The sequence below is a fragment of the Galeopterus variegatus genome, unplaced genomic scaffold (assembly GCF_000696425.1).
Source record: "Galeopterus variegatus unplaced genomic scaffold, G_variegatus-3.0.2 Scaffold4323, whole genome shotgun sequence".
NCBI classification, from domain to species: Eukaryota; Metazoa; Chordata; class Mammalia; order Dermoptera; family Cynocephalidae; genus Galeopterus; species Galeopterus variegatus.
This window is the reverse complement of record NW_007730434.1, coordinates 16,728-42,556: the sequence shown is the minus strand read 5'-3', so window position 1 is coordinate 42,556 and position 25,829 is coordinate 16,728. Positions and strand designations below refer to the sequence as shown.

The window sequence follows — 25,829 nt, the reverse complement described above, 5'->3', positions numbered from 1 at the left end:
CCAATGTTGTCTGCATCCTATTTAGTTTCTCTATAACATGTGACCACTACAAAGCCACTTGTCTTTCAGAAAGTTGTGCCACCCTGGTTTTCTTCCTGTTTTTTAAATTATTATTACTTTCCATCTCCTTTTTTATTTTCCTGTTATTACTTTCCATTTTCTTTTCTGTCTTCACTCATCCTTTAAGTGCATTTCCCCCAAGATTTTGTCCTCTTCTTTTATTCTCCTGTACTATCTTCTAGAGCCGCCTTAATCATTTCTATAAATTATTATTAGCCTTATGCAGATGGCTACAAGATCTGTATCTCTAGCTTTAACCTCTCCTGGGTTTCAGGCCCCATTTCCAACTACTGCCAGACATTTGCACATGCATATTTCACCACCCATCAAATTCAGTGCACCCAAAATTGTATTCCCTTCTCTAAACCTGCTCCTTGACTTCTTTCCTTTCACAGTAAATGTCATCACCATCTTCTCTATCACCAAGGATCAAAGCCTAGGTGTCCAACTAGAGGCTGTCTGAATGCAAGGAACAGAAACTGACTCAAGCCTGTTTAAGAAAAAGGGGATTTAATGTAAGGATACAACAGCCAAAATCAGCTTGCATCCAGAGACAGGAAATGAAGCACAGCTGTGCTGCCTGAAGAGCAGGATTGCAAAGCCAGAAACTAAGGCCACTCCTCCCATCTCTCTAGGACAGTCTCTTGGCTCTGCTCCACAGGTCAGCTGTCACTGTTTATTTGTAATTCCCATTAGACTTTAGCTTGTTTCACTGATTTGAGGGCCAGTTCTAAATGATCTTTTCATTTACAAGTGTATCATTACTTGATATTTTCTAAATTTCATAGCTCAAACTCTTGAGAGAATCTGACCAGCTCAGGTTGGCCTAAGAACTGTTTCTCCCTGGTAGGTATCCAGTCAGCTGTGGTCCTAAGTATGGAATCATGTGTTACAAATGTAGCTATCTAATCCCTGCCTTTCAGCAGTCAGTTGTGGTTGAATTGTGTGATCATTGGTTAGAAACCTGGCTATCTAATCTCAACTCTTTCAGCACAGATAATGGGTAGAGGACTAGTTCAAGGCAGACAATGTAGGTGTAGTGCTTGGACAAGTCTCTGACTCCTATCTTCTCCCCATTTAATACTTTCTCTCCATTCTGCCTGGCTCACTCCTGGATCAGCTATATGCAAATTTCTCCCATCAGTCATCTCGTTTGCCTATCGGGGTGAGCAACAGCCCTTTCTCTGTCCATTCAACTCCTATTGAATGCTCAGCATTTCCTTTCTTGCCTTCCTGAAGTATAACATTCAATATTCTGGCTTGTCTTACTGCTAGTCAGACTTGGCTTTCCCATTAAATTTTTAAGGGTAAAATTTATCTTATATTTGTAGCTTTATATTCTGATTTCAGTATTTTTCCAGCATTTGCAATATTGGCCAGATTCCTTTTTTTTGTGCTTTTTGAGACCGGCCGCACTGTGCTCAGCCAGTGAGTGCTGTGAGCGAACCGGTCATCCCTATATAGGATCCGAACCCGCGGCGGGAGCGCTGCTGCACTCCCAGCGCCACACTCCCCCGAGTGCGCCACGGGCTCGGTCCTGGCCAGATATTTTTATCCAAATATGTGAATGCCCACATCCATGGTGTTCATTCTAGTATATTCTTCTTGAAATTAAATACCTTTGAGGGCCAGCCTGTGGCTCACTCGGGAGAGTGCAGTGCTGAAATTAAATACCTTATTTCTAGAAGGTTAGTATGTTTACATGACAATTATCTAGTTCCTTAAACAAGTACAGCAAACCTCTTTTGGATGAATGGGGGCACGGTTGGCAGAGGACAGCAGAGCAGACTATATCACTGTGTCAAGAAACTAATGCTCCGATAACTAAATCTCAATATTGTTCATAAATGAGAACATAGAATTTAAAGAAATTGCATTAAAATACTTTCTTTTTACTTGGTGGTATTTCTAGCCAAGTTCTAGAGATTCAAAATCTGTAGGTAAAAGATGGAAAGTTAGATTCAAGAGCTTCATTTTTAACTGCTTCCAAAAGGGAGAACACCAAGAAATGTTTAGAATAATAGTTCTAGAGCTTCTGGTCAAGATGGCAGAATAGACAGTCCCCTGCATCATTCTCCCACAAATGTACTATTTACAACTATAAAAAAGCAACAACAGCCAAGCTGGGGTCACTAGAGCTCAGAGCAAGAGAAGGAGAGACCTAGGCAGTACATGAAGGTGGGAGAAGCCACGATGAGAGAAAGAAAATTGTTCCGACCATTTCGTGCCTTGGCCACTTTAAGGCTGGAGCTGCTGAGCGCACAGAGCAGGAGCCAGCAAAAGCCACAGCTGTGCCCTTAGGATGGAGTTGCTTGGAGGTAGCAGGGGAGAACAGGGCCTTGGTGGCCCCCAGGCCAGCAAGACCACTAGTAGGGTTCCTGTGGACCCACATAGGAGCGAGGAGCCACAACTGAAAAAAAGCCAATTGGAGGCTGGTGAGTCATCACAAGGGACTGATGCATGGCCTGTACCATGGGAAGTGTTCGCAGCAGTGGCAGTGGGGGAGACAGGCCCACTGGGGCAACACTGGGGCACAGCAAAGACAGCCAATCCTCCCCCCAATCAGTGTAGGATAACTCAGAGGAGACTGGTAAGGAATATAAAATTGCAAGGGGTGCAGTTTGATGAAAAGACTCAGGCCCAGCTGAGAGTTTCTACACAACCCAGGTGCATGGGGTCTCTGGAGAGCCAGAAGTACCTATAAAGCCAACTATTAAACCCTGAGCTGCACAAAAAGCCTTCCCTAAGGAAGCAGCAGCAAAGCAGCAATTTCACTCAACCACACAGCTCAAGTACTGGTCCGCACAGGACGTTCCCCCATTTTAGAAGTAAGCAAAGGACAAAAACTTAGTTTCGGCCCAGGCACACTACCAGCGTCTCAGGGCCGCCCAGGGACCTTGGGCATGAAGCCGGGGACTGGACTCCCCCCACCCACAACCAGACACACCACTAGCACCAAGGAGCATGCCAAAAACATTACCTCCATGTGGGTGGCCCACCACAGCCACCACAATAAACATCACTGCTGTGAAAGTGGCTAGACGCCACAACCACCACACACATGGTCTGCCAGCCACCGGAGTGCTTTGACACGAGAGTCATCAGCTGCGACCAAAGAGGAGGATGTCTCTCTCCACAAAGCCTATTCCAGAGTGAAAGAAGCATCTGCTCTATGATAATATTGGGGGACCTGAACACACCTCTCAGCACTGGACAGATCATCTACGCAACAAATCAACAGAGTAACCATTACTCTTTCAGAAGGAAAGAAGAAAGCTAGGGTTATCAGTGGTGGGAGGGGGGAAGTAGAGGGGGAGGGGGAGAGAAGCACAAGGGGCATAAAGAATAAGTATGATTTGTAACAATATATATGCTAGTAATATTGATTTGATCAACATATCTCAATGATGAACCCTCAAAATATGTATGATCAATTATGATTCAATAAAAATTTTTAAAAAATAGTTCTCAATGTTTGGTATACATTAAAGTCACCTGTGGGGCTTTTCCACCTGGAAATTATCTAATTTAGTAGGTCTAAGGAGGGGTAGGCCTGCATATTGTTATTTCTTAAACATGTTTCTGATGCATCAAATGTTAGAACTATTAGTCTAGGATATTTTTAAAAACTAGCGTATGTACATTTATTGTCTATTTCAACTACTCTTATTTACACAATTTCTGTAGCATTGAAAAACAGGAAAGAACTTACAAACTGTTGTGCAGCAGTACGGATACAACCTTTAACTTTGAAAAAAAGTTTTCAAAAATATCTCTATCAAAATCATCCATGAAATTAAACATAAAACAAGTACCATTTAAAAACAGTCAAAAATCATTTATATATGCACTATGGTTTTCTTTCAAAATGTCTAATTAATCTAAAAATACAGTCGGAATATTAATCTAGTACAAATACAAATTAAATTCATTTAGAAAATAACTTCTCAGTAAGAGTTTTAGCATTCTAAAGAGAGACTTCAGAAAACCCTGTAATACTTAATAGACCTTTCCCAAAACACTGTATTGTAATACATATATTTAAAGGACTTAAGTAAAATGATAATTATGAGTGTTAGAATGATACTAGATACAACTAAAATATATACATATTACGATAGGTAACAGCATAGCATTATGAGAAGAATGACAAGAAGAAATAGTCTTCAAGCTTTCTTTACTTGTCATTCTGGAAGAGTAGATGATGATGACTCAAGCCATGTCAATTTAAAATAAAATTATTTTAGCTAAGAAGCAGATAATGTGATGAAGAAAAGCACAATCAACCTTAGCCACTCCAGTCCTATCAAATAATACTAAAAATAATAAATTTGAAGGCTAATCTATACAAAAGACAAAATGCCAATTATATCTGAGGAAATCTGGCAATTATTGCCTTCATAGGATTATGATATCACTGTAGCAGTTTTTAAAAAGAAATTTTGTTCATTAGATACCTGAATTGATAAAGATATAAATTAAACATAACCTCTCCCTTTCAGCAGACTTCTTACAGGCCGAATCTCTTAATTTTCTTTAATTTCTTCACATTCTAATAAATTTCTATTAAATTTAAGCCAGAATAGATTAGCTGAACATTTTATAACTTTATAGATTTTATTTTATTTTATTTTTTTTTTTTTTTTGTCTTTTTGCGTGTCCGGCAACGGATCGCAACCCTCAGTGTCGCCCCCGCACCGGACCGGGACCGGCAACGGGATCGCAACCCTCGGCGCCGCCCCCGCGCCTCACTCAGCCAGTGAGCGGGAACCGGTCCGTATGTGGGATCCGAACCCTCGGTGGGAGCGCCTCCGCGCTTCCCAAGCGGCGCACCAGCGCAGTGCGCCACCGGGCCGGCCCTATAGATTTTATTTAAACCCAGTATATTAACTACATGCATAATTAGATTTCTTAAATTAATAATCAAATATTAAGTTTGTATTACACAAAGGTGGTATTTCAAACTCAATAAAAATAAATCCCACTGGTGGCAATTTATTATGAAAATGCTGTGTATGCCTTGAAACGGTGAAGATCTGTATAGTCCACTAGAATCAAGTGGTTTTATCATATCCTCTAATTGTTTCCTATGATTTGGACCCCAAATAGAGACAACTACAATTAAAGAAATTAATACCAATAAAAAACATATTGACTTTATTAAAGGTGTAGTTTAAAACCAGAAAACAAGCCACAACTAATGCATGGCAGAAATAAGAAATAATGTCACCATGGTGTTTGATCAGCACTTATGGGAACTGACTTTGTGGAACTGATAATTTAATGTCCAAAGATCAGGCAGTGAAATAAATACGTAGGTAAAGTGGGACGGGGAAAAGCTGTAGCAAATATCAGTATAATATTGAATTTGCTACATTCTTTTGGAAGGAAAAGGACTACTGTGAAACTACAACCACTGAGAAAAGTTGTGGCTTAATTTATAAAATTTACAAGCACAAAGCCTAAAGAAAACTCAAATATAAAATGTTTAATAAACTGGCTTTCTGATAAACCCAAGATATTTATTTACAATTGAAGTTGATTTCTTAACTCTTTATGCAGTGTATCAAATTTAGAAGCCAAGTGATTTATAGTAAGCATTAAGTTTATATCAAGAAAATTCTTTTTAGAATTTAATCTTTATTTTAAAAAGTGCATAACAGGCATGAGAGGCTTATCAAAATTTTTCAAAACTCAGTATATTTTCCTCATGTCCAGTAACTAGAAACCTAGTAAAACATAAACTGAATCAAATTTTGAAACTGTTTTTTGACAAGAACACCAAATATCTATTTAAAATTTATGTTGAAAATAGTCTCAAATAACTCAAACCAAAAGTACTGATCATTGGTTTTCTCCAGAATACTGTGTTCTAAATGAACAAAAATTTATATAGTTTACTAGCTTTTAAGAGAAACAGTTTTGTTTCATTAGAAAAGTTACCTCTAATGGAGTATATTAATAGAGATATAGCACAATTCTTATTCAGTACCTAAATTTTCATAGGCAGAAATATGAAATTTTATTTTTTCTCCGTAGTTCATGTATTGGTCGATGGGGCTTACAACAGCAACACTTAAGGGCTGATACTATCATGGATTTTGCTTAAATTTTGAAGGGAGGAAAATAAAAAAAATCCCACTGAATCACAAAGACTGACAGATTTTACTCCAGGAAATGAAGGGCAATTCTAAAATGCAAAAAAAATGGAATTAAGGCAGCTTTAAAAAAAAAAACAAAAAACTTATGCACCCAAAATAGTGCTACTGTATAATTCTTTCCTTAAAAAGCTGTGTGTATAGTCCAGACATAAAAGCCAAAAATCAAAACAAGCATTATAGTTATGATGTAGCATTAGGTGCTTTCACTTCAATGAATGAAAAATAATGGTCACAACTCATATGAATGGGAATTTAATATGATATATGCACCTTACCAGAGATGTTTATGTTTACTACCAGAGATGTCTTAACAATTCCATATTCCTCAAAAAGTCAGTATAATTGTTGTAAAAAAATCAACTGTGGTTCTGAATATCCATTCACAGTTGACCTCAACAATGTATCTGACGTGGGAGACTGATTATCTGTGACAGGCAGAAGCATGTGATGGTCCTCAGTCCCAAGTGGAAGAGCTAGTGGTAAAGTCATATCAGAAGGCTTCACATCCATAGTTTCTGATAAAGGACTTTTTTGTATGGAATCTTGCTCACTCAAAGTATGATCTTCTACATTGGAATCTAAAGTTTTATCTGTACCTGAAAGAGAAGAGAAAAAAAATACTAGATTTAAAAACAAAATGAAACCCCTGAGGTAGACTAATTTACTTACTGTACTAAGAACTTGCATCCCAACCTCCACACCTTTAACTCAAGCTGTGTCTTTTGTTGATATGCCCCTCTGCATTATCCATACAAATTCAATCTGGGCCTCTGCTACGTTCAAGTCTCAACTCCATTATAAAAATGGACTTAATCCTTCTAGACCAAGGTGAGCTGTTTCTTATCTACTTAATTATACACCTGCCAATTTTCATATATTGCCTTGTGGCATATATCTCTTTTATTGCTATTTAATAGTCTCCTCAGGTATGCCCTGAATTCTCAACTGGTCTATAAATTCCTTGAGAGTAAATGTCAAGTTACACTTCTCTAACTCCTTCAAAGTACTTAGTAGTTATATGAGATAGTAGTTCACAGTACTCTGCCAGTTCAATTTCAGAAGTATGGCACTTTCATATATTTTCAGAGGTGAGAAATTCTGTTCTACTCAAGAGAGTAATTATCCCACTGACTAATGATGCACTTTGCCTTCAAATTTTCTACTAGCTCCTGTGACTCCAAAGTATTGACATGATTTCAGTTTCACTATCATCACTAAACAGACAAAATTGTATATTGCTTTTATAAAATTATCATTCTCTATTCTTCCCAGACTACTCTTCAGTTCAACCAGCCAAGAACACAGCCTGTGCTTTCTTGTCCTGGTAACTCTTCACAATGTTCTCTGCCTGGAAGGAACCTTCCCTTCCCCATTTCCATCCTTTGAACTCTTCTCCATCCCTCAAGTTCCCTAAAATTAAGCCTTTTCTAATACCTCAGAAAAACTTAACATCTTCTTTAACACTTCTGTGTCAATAATGTCCTACATTTTCTCTTGTAATTATATTTATTTAGATTTCTGGTCTCCTATACCAGGTTGTAAGCTCCTTGATGACCAGGACTATGCCTTGTTCAACTTCATATTCCCTCCACAGTTATGTGTACTTTATAGGTATTTAATAAATGGTTGTTGAATTTAATGACTCATTACAGTTTTCAGATGTTTCTAACTTAATCCTTATGATATTTATATTTACTATAAGAGACTTACTATCACCCTATAAGATATAAGAGACTTAAAATCACCTTTACACACTGAAGAAGACTAGTGTTGTTTCTAATCATGACAGAATAGTTTAACTTTTTCAAGGATTCATTTTAAGCAGCAGACTCAGAATTTTGCAGTCTGGCTTTCCATTATCATATGTAACAGTTTGGGACTACTTTTTTCCCTTTTTCCTCTTATACATTTCTGGGCTCTAGTGTTCATGATAACCCTCTTCTTCATAATAACTATAGTAAAACCTGGGTTACGCAGAGTGTAGAATGGGCAAAAGTAATACATAGCTTGCTTACATATTCCTTCATTACTGAAATTGTTCCTAAGTCAGGTTTTTAAAGGAGGAAATATTTCAAGTATTTTTTATTAGAAGCTCAAAATGAAAAGAAATCAGAGTGAACTTTTATGCAAATTGTAAAGGTACTTTCCTCATATGTATATATCTAGTTTTTTGAAATAGACATCTAATTTAAACAGTTAAAATCTCAACATTTAAGTAATAACATCAATATGAGAGCACCAAATTTAAAAAAAAACAAGCATTTACCAGAATGAACTTTCGTTTTGTGCTTCTTTAAATTTTTAATATCTGTATAAGAATTTCCACATAATTCACAGATAAATGGTCTTTCTCCTGAAAAACAAGTTAAACAGTTTAAAAACTCAATATTTTAAAAGCTCTTAGCTAAGACAAAAGTTATCAATGTTTATGAACACAAGGCAAAAATTACTATACTGTTTATACTTGTTTTCAAATTACCATTTTAATCACTTGGGTACAACACAGTGAAATAAATTCTACACACATAGGTACTCCTTCACTTTATATGAAGTATCCCTATTTCTGGGAAAATTGAACATTTTCATTAACAGAAACTTGTTTGCAAACTAAAAAAGTAACTTTCTCTTTTCTCTCTATCAGACATTTAGTGAGTGTCAGTTATATGCCAGACCCTGGCTGAGAGAGATAGTTAGGGGGGAAAAACATGTAATTATGGTTTCTTTTCTCGGGTATCTTACAAGTTGGAAAATCCTTAAAAAATATTGACAATATGCTACAATATTATAATCCTTTTGAAATAAGAACTGTTCAATGCTTTATACTGTAAACTAAGAAGCATGAAAATATAGACGTTGCCAATAAATTTATTAAATTTCTACTAGGTACTCACACTATTCTAGGGAGGAATTAAGAGGATGAACTTTTAAAAAGAAAAAGAACAGTACTCTTTCAAAAAAGGCATTTTCCTTTGTTTTTAAAATTTTTTACATTTAACATTTTCTTCTTACTACTCACACACTACTTTTTACAATAAATATGTCAATATTAAAATTTATTTCTAAAACTTGCAAACGAAACACTCTTTAATAGAAAATTTGATGTTATCTTGGTATTATCTGTTCCTTTTCATTTCTTGGTGTACTTGAGCAATTTAATCCAAATCACTTAAAAACTATTGATTATCTGGCATATTTCTTGGAAAATATACACAATTCTTGACAATATTTAATTCACACTCCAAATAAATTAAAAAAACCAAAAAACAAAATAAGCAAATAAAAAGTTGATATTTATACATTAAAGTATTACTATAGGTAGAGTATGACTAGATACCATATAGTCCATAATGGTTTAAAAGTCAAGGTTTACATGAAAAGAAATTAAGAGAGAACAAAAAATAATACGTTCTCCCTAAACACAGACCTGTATGGGATCGAAAGTGTTTGTTGAGCTCTCCTGAGGAAATAAAACTTTTCCCACAAATACCACATATGTATGGTTTTTCACCTAGATGGAAAATAAAAGATAGCGAAGTGGTGTACTATACCAATATAATATTTATCAATTACAAATAATCTAAAGTAAGCTATTCTAAAATATTTAAATTAAGACCTCTCTATATTGTATTTTAGAGGTATTTTCAGTGATCCAACTTAAATATTAGTAATTATTTTATAATGTTCATGTAACCTAATATTTTTCATATATTAAAACTTTATTCCTGCAAATATCCCTTTTAGTAGAGATGAGTTGGGCAAGGAGTTAATTTTTATGTGATTAAGAACTGCAACTTCATCAACCCATATTTCAATTCTTGCTATCTACTATATTATTTAACGAGAATAAGAGCATACAGGGAAGAGTCTATTAAAAAATGTACCCTACAAAAAAATGACCATCTGTGACCAATTCAGTTTGCTTCAAAACTGATACTTTGCACTTGAATTATCTGTTTAATTTGCAAACCTCAGAATGTCCGTGTAGGAAAGGGCCTAAGACGTTATAAAGTCAATGTTCTACCAAAACCAACCTCTCCACCCCTTAACTTCACTTCACAATTTGATCCAAAGGAAATGAACCTTAAAGAGGTTTTCTGAAGTCTTAAAACATGTCTCAATTCAAGTTTACATTTTATCAAAATTATCTCACTAATTTTAATATAATTTACATAATAAAAAATTTCACCCACCTTCTATTATCCTAGAAAATAAGTCAGCTTTATATCTAATATGTATCAAAAACATAGCTTCGAGAAGTACACACACAGATCTCTAACTGCAAAGTCTATAATCTACTTTCTATAAAGGCCCAATCCCCACTTTTTCTTTTATTTACAACTTTCCTTATTTTAAGCAGTCTCTCCATGTCAAACTCTCACCTGTATGTTTTCGAGAATGAGTGATAAGAGAACTAGAGACAGCAAATGCCTTCCCGCAGGTGTCACACACGTAAGGCTTTTCTCCAGTATGCCTGCGGACATGATAGGTCAGTGTGCTGGCTTGGGCAAATCTCTGTCCACACCTATCACAGACATATGGCTTCTCTCCACTATGCTTCCTGTTAGTAAATATGAAGTTATATTCTGGTAAGTAAAACAATTTGGAGGTCAGTCAATACAGCCAGGATTTTTCATGTAATTTTTCATGCAACATTTTATTTAATCTTGATAGGCCAAGACTACATATTTAAAATCAAGTTACTGGAATATAAACACTGCCAAAATTAAACATTTAGTTATCAAAACATTAGTTCTGAGATCAGTTCAAAAAGTTTTGCCCTCTTCCTTCCATGGTTGTCAGCAGGCCCCTAACACTGCAGGCAATTATTTTCACTAGCCCATTCACCCTCTCACTCGTCAACTTTTTCCTCAAACCACCAGCACCTCCTCACCTATCCTCATTCCCAGCTGACATCCTTACTTTCCTATTATACTGAGAAAAATTTAATCAGAAGAAAATTTCCACCAGCAAAACTCTCTATAGTCATCTGCAGTTTGCTTTCCCTATGGTTAACTATAACATGAGTGTGACCGTTCATCTGAATCCAACATCTGTACACTTGAGATCCTACTCAATGATATCACTCCTGCAATTCCCTCCATTCTACATCATCCAGTTTTTGTACTACACTGGATCACGGCATACAAATATACTGATATATGTCTCTCATCTTCAAAAAAACTGACTCCACTTGCTCTTTCATTTCTCTGCTCCTCTTTACCAAAATCTTGAGTCTTGAATTGTTCTACTTCCATTTCTTCTCTACCAACCTCTTCTCTACTAGCTTGTGCTAATGATACTTTTGTCAAGAATGTTGCTGACCTCCCACTCCGCTAAATCCAAATCAATTTTCAGTCTTTGTCTCCTTATTACAGAATTTTACACAGCCGATCACTTCCTTCTGGAATAATTTCCTTCATTTGGATTCCAGGGCAGCCCACTTTCCCAGTTTTCCTCCTCTACAGGCTGCTCCTTCCTAGTCTCCTCTCTGGTTCTTGACCATCTTCCAGAACTCTTTAAGTTAGAATGCCTCAGGACTCAGTCTTTTGATCTCTTTTTGGTGACCTCATCTGGTGTTACAGCTTTAAATGTATTGATGACTGCCAAATTTATATCTTCAGCCCAAATCAGTCCCCTGAACTCCAGACTTAGATAACCAATACTCTACTGCACATCTCTATTCAGATGTATAATAGTCATCTCAAATCTAACATGTACTCCTAAATTCCTGCACTCCCACTTAAACTGCTCTACCCACAAACCTTGTCCATCTCAGTTAATGGAAACTTCATCTTTTCAGGTGCTCAGGACCAAAACCTTGGAATCATCTTTAACTGTCTTTCTTTCAGATCCCACATTCAATCTGTCAGCAAAATCTGTTAGTTCTACCTTTAAAATATATCCAGAATCCAACTACCACATAGCTCCTTTGCTGCTACTACCCTGGCCTGAACCATCATCACTCTCACTTGGGTTTTATCTATAGATTCCTACCTGTTCACCCTGTTTCCATTCTTGCAATCCTACAGTCTTTTCCTAAGGTAGCAGCCACAGTGATCCTCTTAAAATGTAAGCAAGATCACATCATCACTTACTTCTCAATTTCAAGAGAAAAAGCTTTCAGTGGCCTACAAAACTTCATACCATCAGAACACCCTATCACCATTCTGATCTTATTTCCTAGTTGTTCCCCCCCTTGTTTTTATTCCCTTCCAAACACCATGGTTTCCTGTTGTTCCTTGAATGTGATAAGAATACTGTATGGTGGAACCACAATTACAACGCTACTGTTCTGAACTCTAATACATTAATCTATTCATAAGGCTATGGCAATTAATAAACTAAAAGCTTGAACAACTTATTTTTTTTGTTTCTTGTGCTTTTACCTTGCATGAATCTTGAGATTGCTAGAAGTTGCAAATTGTAAATTGCATACATCACATTTATAAGGTTTTTCCTCACCATGATGCATGCGACTATGGAAGACTAGCTGGCATTTTTGAGCAAATCCTTTATCACACAATTCACATTTGTATGGCTTCTCACCTAAAGAAACAAGTAAATAAAATTTATATTTAGAAGGAAATATTCTGTTTTAGCTGCATACGTAATATAAGCTCTCAAAACAGTTTGTTAACAGTTCTAGTTCTAGTATTCAGAAAATGTTAATTGCTAGAAGTAAAAGCAAATAGGATCTCTATCCAGAGTATTGAAAACACTGGTAGAACTAAAAGAAATTAGTGTTTCTCAATTCTTAGTAGTGAAAGGTGATCAATGAGAGAAATACGTATTATATCCTAAAAAGTACAAATCTAAGTGTACGAATCAGTGCTCTTACTTTACCACCAGAAAAAGGACATGTAAAATAAAGGTAAATGTAGAAATTGAGTTAAGAATATATGTGTCATTTTAACACACATGTTCAGAAGTCAACAAAGTCTAGGAAGCATGTAATAAGAAGTGCTGGCAATTTCTGAAAATTGGCCTAAGTTGCAATTATATTTTCTCTTTATCAGTTTTAATAACTTTGCTTCTGTTAAATATTTAGCAAGGTAGAACCAAGTCTATGTTTACTTTGAGGGAAAATGGCATATGGAGCTGATGCATTAGGACTTAAGATATCAGCTATAATAAAACAAATAGCCATTAAATACATTAAATTTTCAACAGTCTAACATTGCTAAATACTTTTATAAATAGAAGAATATACCAAATTTTGGCTACAAGTAGTCAACACTATGTGCTAATATGCTCTCTATAAAAAATAATTATTTTAGTCATAGTATATAAGTAATTATAATCTTTCCACAAACCAGTCTTACCTGTGTGAGTTCTTACATGCGTTTTCAGCTGGTTACACTGGGTAAATGCCTTTCCACACAAGTGGCAGACATAAGGTTTGACTCCTTTATGTATTCTCATGTGCCTTCTCAAGCTGCTGGCTTCTGAAAACACTTTCCCACACGTGTTACACATTGGCTTGGCCTTGGAATACCTCTGATCCAGTTCTTCCCTAGAGGTGTCCAGCTCATAAGGATTCTTGACACTGGCTATATTAGACATAGAATGTTCTTTGAGAGCACAGTTTGTCTGTGATTTTCCACGTTTCCGTTTCACTGTAACAGTTTGCACAATATCTTGTGTTGGAAAAGTATTTTCCACAACTGACGTCAACTCGAGTTCTGAATTATCATTTCTTTGTAGAACTTGTTCTACTACGGGTGTGGATAATTTATTTGCATCTAGGAATAATTCAACTGATGCATTCTCTAAAATGTCACTGGGATATTGCACTGTTTTATTCTGTCCTGTTTTCTGAGAGTTGAAAGCCTTCTTCTTTTTAGTTTGAGATGACTTCTTTGCTAAAGGCCCTTGTTTAGGATTTGCCTGAACTAAATCTGTAGAAATTTCTGATTTCTCCTGATTATTATAATCGCGTAGAGTAAGAAGACAAGTCTGTTGATTCAATTCAATGTTTCCAGTAATACTAGATATCTCTGTAGAAGAGGGATTAGCAATAAAAGCAAAATCTTCCATCTTTATTTTACATTTAGTGACCACCTCTTCCACTTTGAGATAGTCAGCAGCCTGATGAATTTCTTTAACATTCCAACTGCAAGGAAACAAGGCTAAATGACAATATTCTGATCAAAGAAAAATTGTTTTTGAAACAGAGCTGCACATACTCTTCAATGTCTTTTAAAGACCTAATGAAGCAGAATGCTGAAAAAGGTATAACTAAGAGAACAACAAACTTTACAAAATTATTTCATTCAAAGTAATGTTTAGGCAAAAATCTCCAATTTTACAAAATTTGAAAAGATGAAAAATAATGGCTATTCATAGCTGATGACGAACCACCACAGAAAACTGAAATGTTAAATTTTCTGGCTCTTTTTCTTTTAAAAAAAAAAAAACTAAAAATAGATGTTGGTAACTCATTGCCTCCTTCCATTCACCCTCAGGCCTCTTCAGATAGCAACTATCTTTTCTGGATAAGCAACAGAAAGAGTCTAATAAAAATTGTTTCCTACTACCTTCCCCCACTCCCCTGTGAGGGACTTTAACTGTGCTTCTCAAACTTTACTGTGCATGTGAATGACCCAGGGATCCTGTTAAATATAGATTCATATTCAGTAGGTCTGTAATGGGGCATTAAGATTCTGTATTTCTAATATACTTCCTGGTGATGCCAATGCTGCTGGTCCATGGATCAAACTTGAAGGAACAAGGTTTTAAAATGTGTTAAGCTCTCTCTAGTAACCTTCTTGTTTTTTTTTTTTTTTTTTTTTTTTGGTGACAGTCAACCCGAGAGTTAGCTGGAGAGTTTGTCATATCAGAGTTATATGGAAAGACTTAAGCCACCTTATTCAACATTCCAGTCAATATTTACTGAGCATCTACAAAGTGTGGTTCTAAGGGATAATAAGAAATAAAACTTCCCTGCCCTTCAGAAGTTTACAGTGTAGTGAAAGGTTGTTTGATTACTCTAGCACTGGCTCTGGGATTACTAGCTGAATAAATTAGGGTAAGTCAGCATCCTTGGGGGCTTCAGTTTCATTGACTGATTGACTGATTATTTGGGGGGGGGGCTTCAATTCTTAGCTGCAAAATTAGAGTTGAGTTGGTATTAACACTAAAAATATGATCCTTTTAATTATTTGAGAATGGATATACACATACATACATACCCTCAAGTAACCTTTCTACCTGCCATTTTCCCCACATATTGTTTAGTTCCGAATGATCTCTTTTCCCTTTTCTTTTTCATTATAAGTATAAGCCAGAAAAGGGTTTTATTCATAGCTGATAATGTAAATATAGTGCCAGTATTTTTTTAAAAAAGGACTAAAATTTGAAATGAAATTAAAAATAACTATTGTCATGAATCTCTAAGATCCCTAAAAGTATCCTACAATATCTACAAATCTCTACCCATGTTCTCATCATCTAAACATACTTTGCCTCAAGTGCCCCTGTAAGTTCCCTCTTATTTAATTTAGCATTATAATGGCTTTTTAAAAATTGACTTTTCTTATAATAATTTTTCAGCTATTATAGATTAAGTAGAGTTATAGGCTAATTCAGAAACCTAACCACCAGCTTACAGAATATTTTATTCTCTTGGAAAATCCATCGCAAGTTCCTAAACATATTACAATTAACCTTTTGGTATATAGTCCATTTAAGTCTTTCCCCTAGAGAAGAAAATGTTAAGATATTTCCTTATGGCCCGTGGCTATAATTTTTAAAATATATAATGAATGACCTTTGTAATCAAGTTATTTCTCTATTTGCAAAGAAATAGCATAAATGTTCCAAACATAAAAACAATCTTATTCACCTTTTATACAAAATGTTTTTTATGTGTATACAGCATCATCACTCTCCAAAGACATTACATTTCTTCTTAAGCATTTTTATTGATTTTGTTACATAATCTATTATTAAAAAATACAATAAATGAGACATTACTAGAATGAAAATCAAATGTACTCTACTGTTTATTATAATTAACTAAAACAGATCTTTTGGTCTCAAATTATAATTGTGCTCAGTGTTCCACAAAATGAACCACCAAAACAGGTAACAAGGTTAAGTAGCCTTTAAGACCAACACAAGCTAGCATTAAATCACACACCAGTTGTTCAATACTGAACGAGTAATTCATACAAACTATTTCGCAGACAGTTAAGAGAACTAATCAGCATTTGTTTACTTCAATAATTAATTTTCTGCTTTTGTTTAAGTAGTACGTTATAGTGCTTCCAAACTTGCTTTCACCTTTTCAACAGTCATTGAAGGTCATTTAATTACATAATGCCAGGTACATGGCTAAATGCTTTACAGGATTAGTTCATTTAATCCTCATGACATGCCTATGAAATTCACTATAATCCTCATCTTACATAAAATGAAAAATCAGAGATCCAAAAAAATTAAGTAACTTGTCCAAAATTACAGAGTGTTAGCACCAAGATTTGACCAAGGTGATCTGGCCTCCGAGTCCACTTAATTCTCTATTATTCTGCCTGTTTTCTTAATCACTACATTGTACAGACTTTCTGTTTTGGTATAAGTCTTCTCTTACATTTCTGGCTGGGTTCAAACAATTAGCTCCCCAGGAAAGATATGCACCAAAAAAGACTGAACAAAACAACTGGTTCTTCTTAACACTGTTTCTTTGCATGAAGGCTCAAAAAAAGGTGTTCTGTCAGGTGTTCAAATCAACTTTTTTCTGGCATAGTAAACTGAGAAAGGGAAATCATTAAATTGAATGTCAACTAAAATTCATTGGTTTTTGTGGTTATTTTCTATTTCTTAGATCAGAGGCACCAGCATAATTAACTACTTAGTAAATTTAAATAACTTATCACATGAGATTAATCTGACACTGCTGTTCCATTAATCAACGTACACAGAACTGACTCATTTAAAGATTTCATCATAACAATATTTAAAAATAATTCCAAAACAGCATGAATGTTTCCTTTTCAAAAGAATTAAGGAGCATCCTGATTCTAGCTTTTTAAATAAGTATATTTCCATGATAAGCTTCAATATAAAAGAGAAAGAAGGATTTTGCTTAATGTGTACATGCATCTATCTATAGAGATCACCTGGAAAAGAATGAATGAATATATATCAAGACGTTCATAGGGGTTATCAATAGGTGGCAGAATTTCAGGTGTTTCCTTTTCTTTGTTTTTTTCTAGTTTTTCTCCAAGAAATGAGGAATTAAAGGGGGGAAGGAAGGGTAGAGAAAATAAAGAAATGAAACTAATGTTCATTGAGCCTTCAAATAAATCCTTATTTAATTTTCATGGTAAGACCAAGGTAGTTATTACCATCTCATTTTTACAGATGAGGAAACTGAGGCCCAGAAAGGTTGCATCTTGCTCAAGGAGACATAGTGACTGACAGACAAGATCTAATTCAAAAGCCCATAATCTCTTATTAGAAGATTATGAACAGTCAACTCATGTTCACACTTTCATAAGAAATGGAAGAAAGACAGCGGTAATTTGATTGGTTTCTCTTTGCTTTTATCCCCTCTGCCTTCTCCCCCACAACTACTAAATGTATTGCTATTAATCTAATTATATATTTAACTATGTAGGGGAGAAACACAGTACCTGCATTATCAGATTCCTCAGAACCTACTTCTTGTTGATGCAGTGACAGTAGTAAGCATCTTAGAGAAGTATTCTAGCACCTCTGACCTGCTTAAGCATTAGTAATGGCAGGTCAAGAGAGAGAACAGAAGGAGTCATTGCCATTTATGCTGCAACAAAGTTTTTCTCCCCAAAATCAAAATCAGGAAGAGATCCTGCACACTGCTATTTATGGTTGGCAATAGGAGCACTTTTACATACAGACGTCCTTCCTTCTTTCCCCATTTACATTCTACTCCAAACACCGTAAATAGTAGGGTTATAGAGAATGAGAGAGAGAAGATCAGAGGAATATAAAGAATAGAAATAAATAGAATAAATTTCAAGTTTACATAACTGGAATCACAGGCTTTGTTTCAGTAGATAAATGAGTCATAAATCTTACTGTTTAACATCTATCCTTTTTGTGCTTATGAAGTGTTATCTGTTCATCCCAAATAGGTAATACCGACTTTTTTATTAATACACTGTGTGCATAAGTATTTGAAGACTCTGAGTTCAGATACTGAACAGACAAAATACAAATCTACTTTAACTCAAAAGACTATTGACTAGCTTTTATAACTGAAAAGAAAATGTGTACTTTACCTGTCGAGATTTAAAGTTCCTGTGTATATAAACTCCAACAGTTTCTGAAATCCATCAGCCTTCACCTGACTCTGATCAAGAAAGACATTGTTCTCAGAAGTGCTTCTGTAGATCGCACCAAAATACTCACTAAAGGAGGCGAGCACGTTCCTGTGAGCTTTAAACTGGAATTCCCCAATCACTATGGTGCAGTCACAAAGAAAACCTGCTTCTCGTTGTTTGTTCAGTCTCTCTAAAAGGTGCTCACAGTGGTGCGAATACTGCATTTTGATTTCAGAATGGAATTTTACCCTTGATCTAAAAGACAAAAAGAAATAGTATATCACTGACCACAAGCTTTCTTCAAACGTTCACCCAAGCAATTGGTGGAGGGGAGTAGGGACAGAGGACATAACATGAACAAGAATAAAGTTAGCTTTCATTTCATCTCCCCTGAAAATCCTTATCAAACATATATGATTAAAAACGCTGAAGAGGGGAGGGGAGAGAGGGAGGGGGGAAAAGGAACGGGTAAAGGGTCATGAAAATGGACTACAATGTATATTGAGAAGTTAAAATAAAAATAAGTAAATAAGTAAATAAATAAATAAATAACGCTGAAGAGAAAGTGCCTTTCTATCTTTGTTTGATCTCGGCCGACAAACACACCAGTAAATGACGGTGAACAAAAACACTTCCATCAGTTGAAAAAAGCGCCACAAAATGTCATCCTTTTAAATCAGTTGAACACTCAGGGGTGCAAATTCAGTAGGCATACGTATGTTAAGCAAAAACTTAACAAACTACTAAGAAATGATCCTTTGAGTCAGTTGGGGGAAGACCAGGGTATGAGTTTTTAAAAGTTGCTCTCGAATCACTGAAACCTGTTAGCTTCAGCTGTGCAGTTTCTCCAAAAACTCGAGGCGGGTTCCCAGGGGGCGGAGAATGTGGCAGGCCAAGGGTTGTCAAGGGTTCGGTCACTCGCCCCGAGGAGGCCACACCCCCTTTCCTCCCTCCCTTTCTTCACGCAGCACGGCACTGGACAGTGACAACCAGAGCCGGTCCCTCCTCGGCTTCTGCCGCCCTGCCCTCCGCCTAGTTCCCACTCCCGCGAATTCCCACAGTAGCGGTTGTGGTCAAGGCCACCACCGGGGCTGCCTCGTCCAAGCTTTCCGCCTTCGCTCGCCCCGCACTCGAACTCCAAGAAGCCTGCCTTCCGATGACCGTGGATCTGGAGAGAGCGGGAATGGAGGGCTGGGGGCGAAATCGGAACTCACCGATAGCAACCCAAGGGGGGAACACAGTTTCTTCACTCTCTCTCCGCCATCTTGGAAGGACGTCACCGCGCCCCGCCCCGCCTCTCCCTTCTCCCTCCACAGCGGCGTCACGTCCGGCTCCGCCGGCCTTGGCAACACAGGAGACTCCCGGACCTTGGAGGTCTGACATCGGCCAGGGCCCGAGGGGCTGGCCCGCAGAGAGCCCACTCCTCAGCACGCCACGGTCCCCGCAATTGCAGGCGCCATGGATACGAGACCTGGGGGCTGACTCACAGCGCTACGCCTGTCTTCTTCATTCTGAGCGTTCTGGAAGGCCGACAGCATTGGCGCCAGGCCCGGGTTCTGGGCCGAGGCCGGGTGGCGGTGCGCGGCGGGCCTCCTTCCTGGAGCCGGCTTGCGCGCTGAACGCTGGGGCTTGTAGTTCGCGTCTTCTCCCATCACCCTCTCCTTGGGGTCCCTCCGGTAGAAACTGCTGCTTTGTGGGCTCGGGCTCTCGGCCGTGGGGGATTTTTGAGTTGAGACTGATCACCCTTTTCCCGTTTACGTACCCGAAAGCTCTGGGGACACTCTGGGTTCTGTTTGCACCAGCCGACTGTAGCTCAGGTTCCAGGATACCCTAACCCGGAGATAATAGAAGTCTGAGGCGCACGAACACGAAGCAAAGCAGTTGGGTACACTGGGCATGCGCAATATTACAGGAAGGTGGGCTTTACACCGGAAAAGGTTTTCCTGCGTCTGAATTAGAAAAATTCTAATACTTTTACATCGAATTCAGTTTTGTACAGTAAAAGAAAAAGATCGCTGTAATATGCAAAAGTACCAGAAAGAATAAGTCTTGTTGATAGGGTAGATTTTTCCCTAGTATCCGTAATCATCATAAATCTCAAAAAACCAAAACTTCAGCATTTTTTTCTTGTTAAAAGTTATGTGTGAGGGCCGTAAGCAGTCTACCCGCGACTTTAAAGAACAGACTCTGCTTGTATTTATTCGTCTCTTCACTTTTGAGACTATTTTTCCTACCAGAGTCTTCTTGCTCTTTTTATAAATTCCTCTCTCTCCGTAAGAATCTTACGCGTAAATAAAACCACAGTCGTTATGTTTACAAGTAAAATTTTGAGGCTGGTTCTTGATTTCATCTTTCTGAGTATAATTTTCCTTCTGATTCCAGTTTTTGTTTTTTTCGGAACCCTTTTCTGTAGTTAGTTCAGAAATATTTCTGAACCTAGGTATCAAGCATGGCACTAAGTATATAGAATAATAATAAAACATGGTCTGGAGTTTAGGGAAAAATGCAATCTTGAAGAGAAAACGACGGAAAACCAAGTGACAACACGAAGAATGCTCTGGAAGCGACGGGGCTAATCTTTTTTACAGTTTCCTCTCCCCTTTTAAGCTGTACATTATTTTTTCAGTATTAGGTTGTGAATCGAATGTTTTTAATCTGGGGCACTCCTCCACGTGGCAAGCCTTTTAAGTAAAACATTTGGTAAACGCATAAAGTAACATTAAAACTGAAAATTCAAATTCTCGTAGTGGAAAGACCTGAGTAACAATTACAAGATCGACCGCAGGAAAAAAAAAAAAAAAGCTGTTTCCGCCCGGTTTCGAACCGGGGACCTTTCGCGTGTTAGGCGAACGTGATAACCACTACACTACGGAAACTCTGCTGGAAGTGGTGCTTCAGAAAGACCTTGATATGTATTTGAAACCATGCGATTTGCAAACCCTACTTAACATCCGGTTAAACAGAACTAATATAGCTTTTAACGGGGAAAACAAAACAAAACCATAAAACAGGAAAGCAAAAATAACCATATGCGCAACTGACCAGTACTGAAACTATTTCGAAAGTTTGAATTGTGCGTACTTTCAAAGCCCCTGGACACTGCTGTAGACACCAGCCACCCGCTAGTTGCTCTTCCTTTGGTACACTCTGTTCTCCGGGAAAAGAGCGTTTTATCTCACACCCGTTCCCCGCGTCGCGCTGCTCAGAGTCCGGGGCAAGCTGTGGGGCTTCGGTCGGCGGGAAGGCGGCGGCGCGCAGCACCGAGCCCCGACGCGCTTACTGTGCCGGCGAAAAGCGATCCTTTCAGCCTGTGGTAGAAAGACGTAAATTACCTGTGAATCTCTTCCCGGTGCTTCTGAATACCAAACGGAGGCTCTAATTTGCGTACTTGTTTTAAAATCCTTTACAGCGTGTGCAAACATCAGACACCAAAGTGCGGTTTTTTTTTTGTTTTTGTTTTTAAAGATGACCGGTAAGGGGATCTTAACCCTTAACTTGGTGTTGTCACGCTCAGCCAGTGAGCCAACCGGCCATCCCTATATAGGATCCGAACCCGTGGTCTTGGTGTTATCCGCACCGCACTCTCCCGAGTGAGCCACGGGCCGGCCCCTCCAAAGTGCGTTTTTTGACACGCAAATTAGTTACATTTTTCTGAACCTGAACTTAATATGACCTAAGGAACCTCACTTAGGCAGACACGTCCATATACCTAAAAATCAAGACCATAGAATGAGAATGAGCTTCCAGATTACACCGAGGGATAGATATAATCCGACGAGATTGTCAGAAAAGAAAAAGAGAACGAAAAAAGTGAGGTTCTGCCATTTTGTTTTTATGGCGTACGTGTGTAGAAACCGCCGGAAAGAAGAACAACACAGCACTGCCCAGTATACAGAAACAATAATAAAAGTGTTTAAAACTCTTGTTTAGACCTAGCATTCTTTTCCTTTCTCTTTAGAAGTTGACGAGAGTTTCAAGGACAGTGACTGCCCTCCGGCGACAACTGTCCCCTGTCAAATCTCATCCTTTCATAGTCTCAAGGGCGCATTCCAGAGCTCCCCGAATGGACAACTGTGAGCCAGAATTCAATGGCTTTGGGAAGTGAAACTGTTTTTATGGCTCTTCGGGGTGTCGGAGAAGTGCACTTGCGAAGGGTTAGATGTGTGTCTTCGGGAGAGAAGTCGGGTTTTCCTGATATTGGAATTCCCGGGTTTCAGCGGGGGCGAGGGGGTGGCCCAGCCCTGCGACAAGCAATCGCGGGCGGTACTTTGGAGCACCGGGTGTCCAGGGAGTCCATCGGCCCGGGGCTCTCCCGGCCCCGGCCCACGCCAGCCGGGCTCAGGCTCCCCCGGCCGTGCTCCGGCCTCTGTGACGCGGCGTTCCAGGCCGTCGGCCCGGGTAGAGCCGGCAGCCGGAGGGGCGCGGCGACCGGAGGCGGCGGCGGCGGCATGAACTACTACCAGCTACCGGTGGTGATCGACAACGGCTCGGGAGTGATCAAGGCGGGCCTGGCTGGGAGCCGGGAGCCCCAGTTTGTCTACCCGAACATCATGGGCCGCGCCAAGGGCCGTAGCTGGGCATCCGAGAGAGAGATGGAAGTGTGCGTGGGCGACCAAGCTCAGGACAGGAGGAGCTCGCTGTCCATCAGGTACCTCCTCCTCGCAGGTAGGGCCGGCGTGGGCGGGGACGAAGGGAGAGCCTTGGTGTAGGGCGCGACGGTGACAGAAAGGTTAAGGGAGCGAGGTACAGGAAAGGCTCAGCCTGCAGGCCTTATGGCGAACGTGCAGGCCACAAATCTCCGAGGGTACCGAGTACTCGAAGACTGGACATTACTTGCTCTCTGTATCTACACAAATGTATTCAAACATAGAAAGTTATTGTTCATAATATACAAGTTCATTTAAGAATGCTACTTAATTCATGGTACTTTTTGTCATGTGGGTTAGTCTCTTCAATTAATTGATATTAAAACTACACTATAATGTGGGGATTTTCCAATTTTCTTTTAAGTCACAGTCTTCCAAGGGGGAGAGAAATAAAAAACAAAAATGGCAGAGGAAGGTAGTTGTGCTAATTTTTGTTGACAGTTATCTCCTCTGAGAGGCTGTGGCAGTTACTGCCCCTAAAAGGATATTGGTAATAAATACAGGGATTAACAGAGGCTTGAAGAGAGTAGAAACCTGGAAAATAAAAAGCTACCATTTATCATATTGCTCTCCCTACAGCTACCCAGTGGAGCGTGGTCTCGTTACTTCCTGGGGAGACATGGAGATCATGTGGAAGCATATCTACGAACACAACCTGAAGCTAAAGCCCTGTGATGGCCCAATCTTGATTACTGAGCCAGCGCTGAGCCCACTGGCCAACAGGCAACAGATCACTGAAGTGTTTTTTGAGCATCTGGGTGTTCCTGCCTTCTATATGTCCATCCAGGCTGTGCTGGCTCTCTTTGCTGCTGGCTTCACTACTGGCCTTGTACTGAATTCAGGTGCTGGGATCACCCAGTGTGTGCCCATCTTTGAAGGTTACTGTCTGCCTCATGGTGTCCAGCAACTGAATCTGGCAGGCCTTGACCTCACCAACTACCTCATGATGCTGTTGAAGGACCGTGGTGTGGTGCTGCTTAGTGCTGCAGACAGAAAGACTGTTGCAGACATTAAGGAGACCTCTTGTTATGTGGCAATGAACTACGAAGAGGAAATGGCCAAGAATCCTGAGTGTCTAGAGAAAGTTTACAAACTACCTGATGGGAAGATCATCAAGCTCCATGAGGAGCTCTTTCGTTGTCCAGAGGCCCTCTTCTCTCCATGTCTCATGAACCTTGAAGACCCTGGCATTGATAAGCTGTGCTTCAGCAGCATAATGAAATGTGATACAGATCTGAGGAATTCCTTCTTCTCCAATATTACCCTTGCTGGGGGATCAACCTCTTTCCCTGGTTTAGACAAACGGCTAGTTAAGGATATAGCAAAGGTGGCTCCTGCCAACACTCCTGTGCAGGTTACAGCTCCCCCAGAACGGAAAATGTCTGCATGGATGGGAGGTTCTATTCTTGCATCCCTCTCTGCCTTTCAGGACATGTGGATCACTGCTGCAGAATTTAAAGAAGTTGGACCCAACATAGTACACCAAAGATGCTTCTGAAACAGAAGCAAAATGGTTAGAAGAAAATGTTTTGAGTATATGTGACAGAAAACTTTGGGTATTATATGTTCTTGGGAGAACAGAACATATTCCAATTATTGGGATGTCCATGTTTCTGTTGTATTTCTAATGGTGGAAAATAATAATAGTGAATTAGTCAAACAACAGATGTTTATTGAGTGGAACCAAGTTAAATGCTATAGGAAACACTATTCTTGACCTTGAAAAGCTTACATTTCTCTTGGAGAGAGAACAGTTTGTAGTACAATATGTTATGTGCCAAATGCGTGATAAGATTTAAGCTTGTTGAAGTTTGGGGAAAGAGGGTTTCTGTGGTGAGGAAACACTTCATAACAGAGGTATGGGGTGGCATTAGGATAGGGGGTGGATTAGCTGATCCTGTTGTTTATAACATAAATACCTGAAACTGGGTGAGTTATAAAGAACACAAAATTTATTGCTTATAGTTTCAGAGGCTGGGACGTCTAAAGTCCAGGGAACACATCCAGTGAAGGTCTTGGTGGTGGCAACAGAGACCCAGGGATCTCGCATAGTAGAAAATGGCAGAGCTGAGAGAGAGAGACTCTCATGTGCTCTCCTTTTTTTTTTTTTTTTTTTTTTTTTTTTTTCGTGTCTGGCAACGGATCACAACCCTCAGTGTCGCGCCCGGACTGGACCGGACCGGCAACGGGATCGCAACCCTTGGTGTTGCGCCCGCACCTCACTCAGCCAGTGAGCGGGAACCGGTCTGTATGTGGGATCTGAACCCTTGGCGGGAGGGCCGCCACGCTCCCAAGCAGCGCACTGTAGCAGTGCGCCACTGGGCTGGCCCATGTGCTCTCCTTTTAAAGCTCTCAGAACCAGACCTATGACCACCATTATTAGTTCATTCATTAGGCCATGGTCCTCAGAATCTAATCACCTCTTCAAGGCCCCACCTTTCAATTACCATAATAGGATTTCCCACCCTCTTAGAAGTCACAGTGGGGATCAAGCTTCTAATACATAAAACTTGGGGGACACAATTCAATCCATACTGGGGGGAGTAGAGGGCAAATACCCAGGCAAGCATAACAGGATGAGCAAGGGGCTAAAGATGAGAATGCACAAAGCACATTCATGGCATGTTTGATAGACTGATTGTGTTAAAGTGATTTTA

At 38.9% G+C, this 25,829-nt stretch overlaps 2 protein-coding genes and 1 non-coding gene across 5 annotated transcripts; 1 reads left to right on the top strand and 2 right to left on the bottom strand.

The window, feature by feature from the left end:
• Nucleotides 1–5,202: 5,202 nt before the first annotated feature.
• On the bottom strand, nt 5,203–20,437 carry MYNN (myoneurin). 3 transcript variants are annotated; one of them, XM_008587261.1, is made up of 8 exons: nt 19,741–20,437; nt 18,485–18,781; nt 13,544–14,334; nt 12,608–12,767; nt 10,601–10,779; nt 9,646–9,729; nt 8,488–8,574; nt 5,203–6,817 (listed from the first exon to the last, which is right to left on the bottom strand). In XM_008587261.1, the coding sequence occupies exons 2-8, from the start codon at nt 18,748–18,750 to the stop codon at nt 6,555–6,557; spliced, it is 1,830 nt and encodes a 609-aa protein (XP_008585483.1). In that variant the 5' UTR covers nt 18,751–18,781; nt 19,741–20,437; the 3' UTR covers nt 5,203–6,554. The 3 variants fall into 3 exon arrangements, with proteins under 3 accessions (XP_008585483.1, XP_008585485.1, XP_008585484.1); XM_008587263.1 differs by having other exon boundaries at nt 18,615–18,781; XM_008587262.1 differs by lacking the exon at nt 9,646–9,729.
• An 892-nt stretch (nt 20,438–21,329) lies between these two features.
• Nucleotides 21,330–21,402, bottom strand: TRNAV-AAC. The gene has a single exon. It is a non-coding gene; the product is annotated as a tRNA-Val (tRNA).
• Nucleotides 21,403–22,710: 1,308 nt separating this feature from the next.
• ACTRT3 (actin-related protein T3) lies at nt 22,711–24,865 on the top strand. The gene is made up of 2 exons (XM_008587260.1): nt 22,711–23,174; nt 23,752–24,865. Exons 1-2 carry the CDS (start codon nt 22,975–22,977, stop codon nt 24,668–24,670), a joined length of 1,119 nt encoding a protein of 372 aa, XP_008585482.1. The 5' UTR covers nt 22,711–22,974; the 3' UTR covers nt 24,671–24,865.
• Nucleotides 24,866–25,829: the final 964 nt, after the last annotated feature.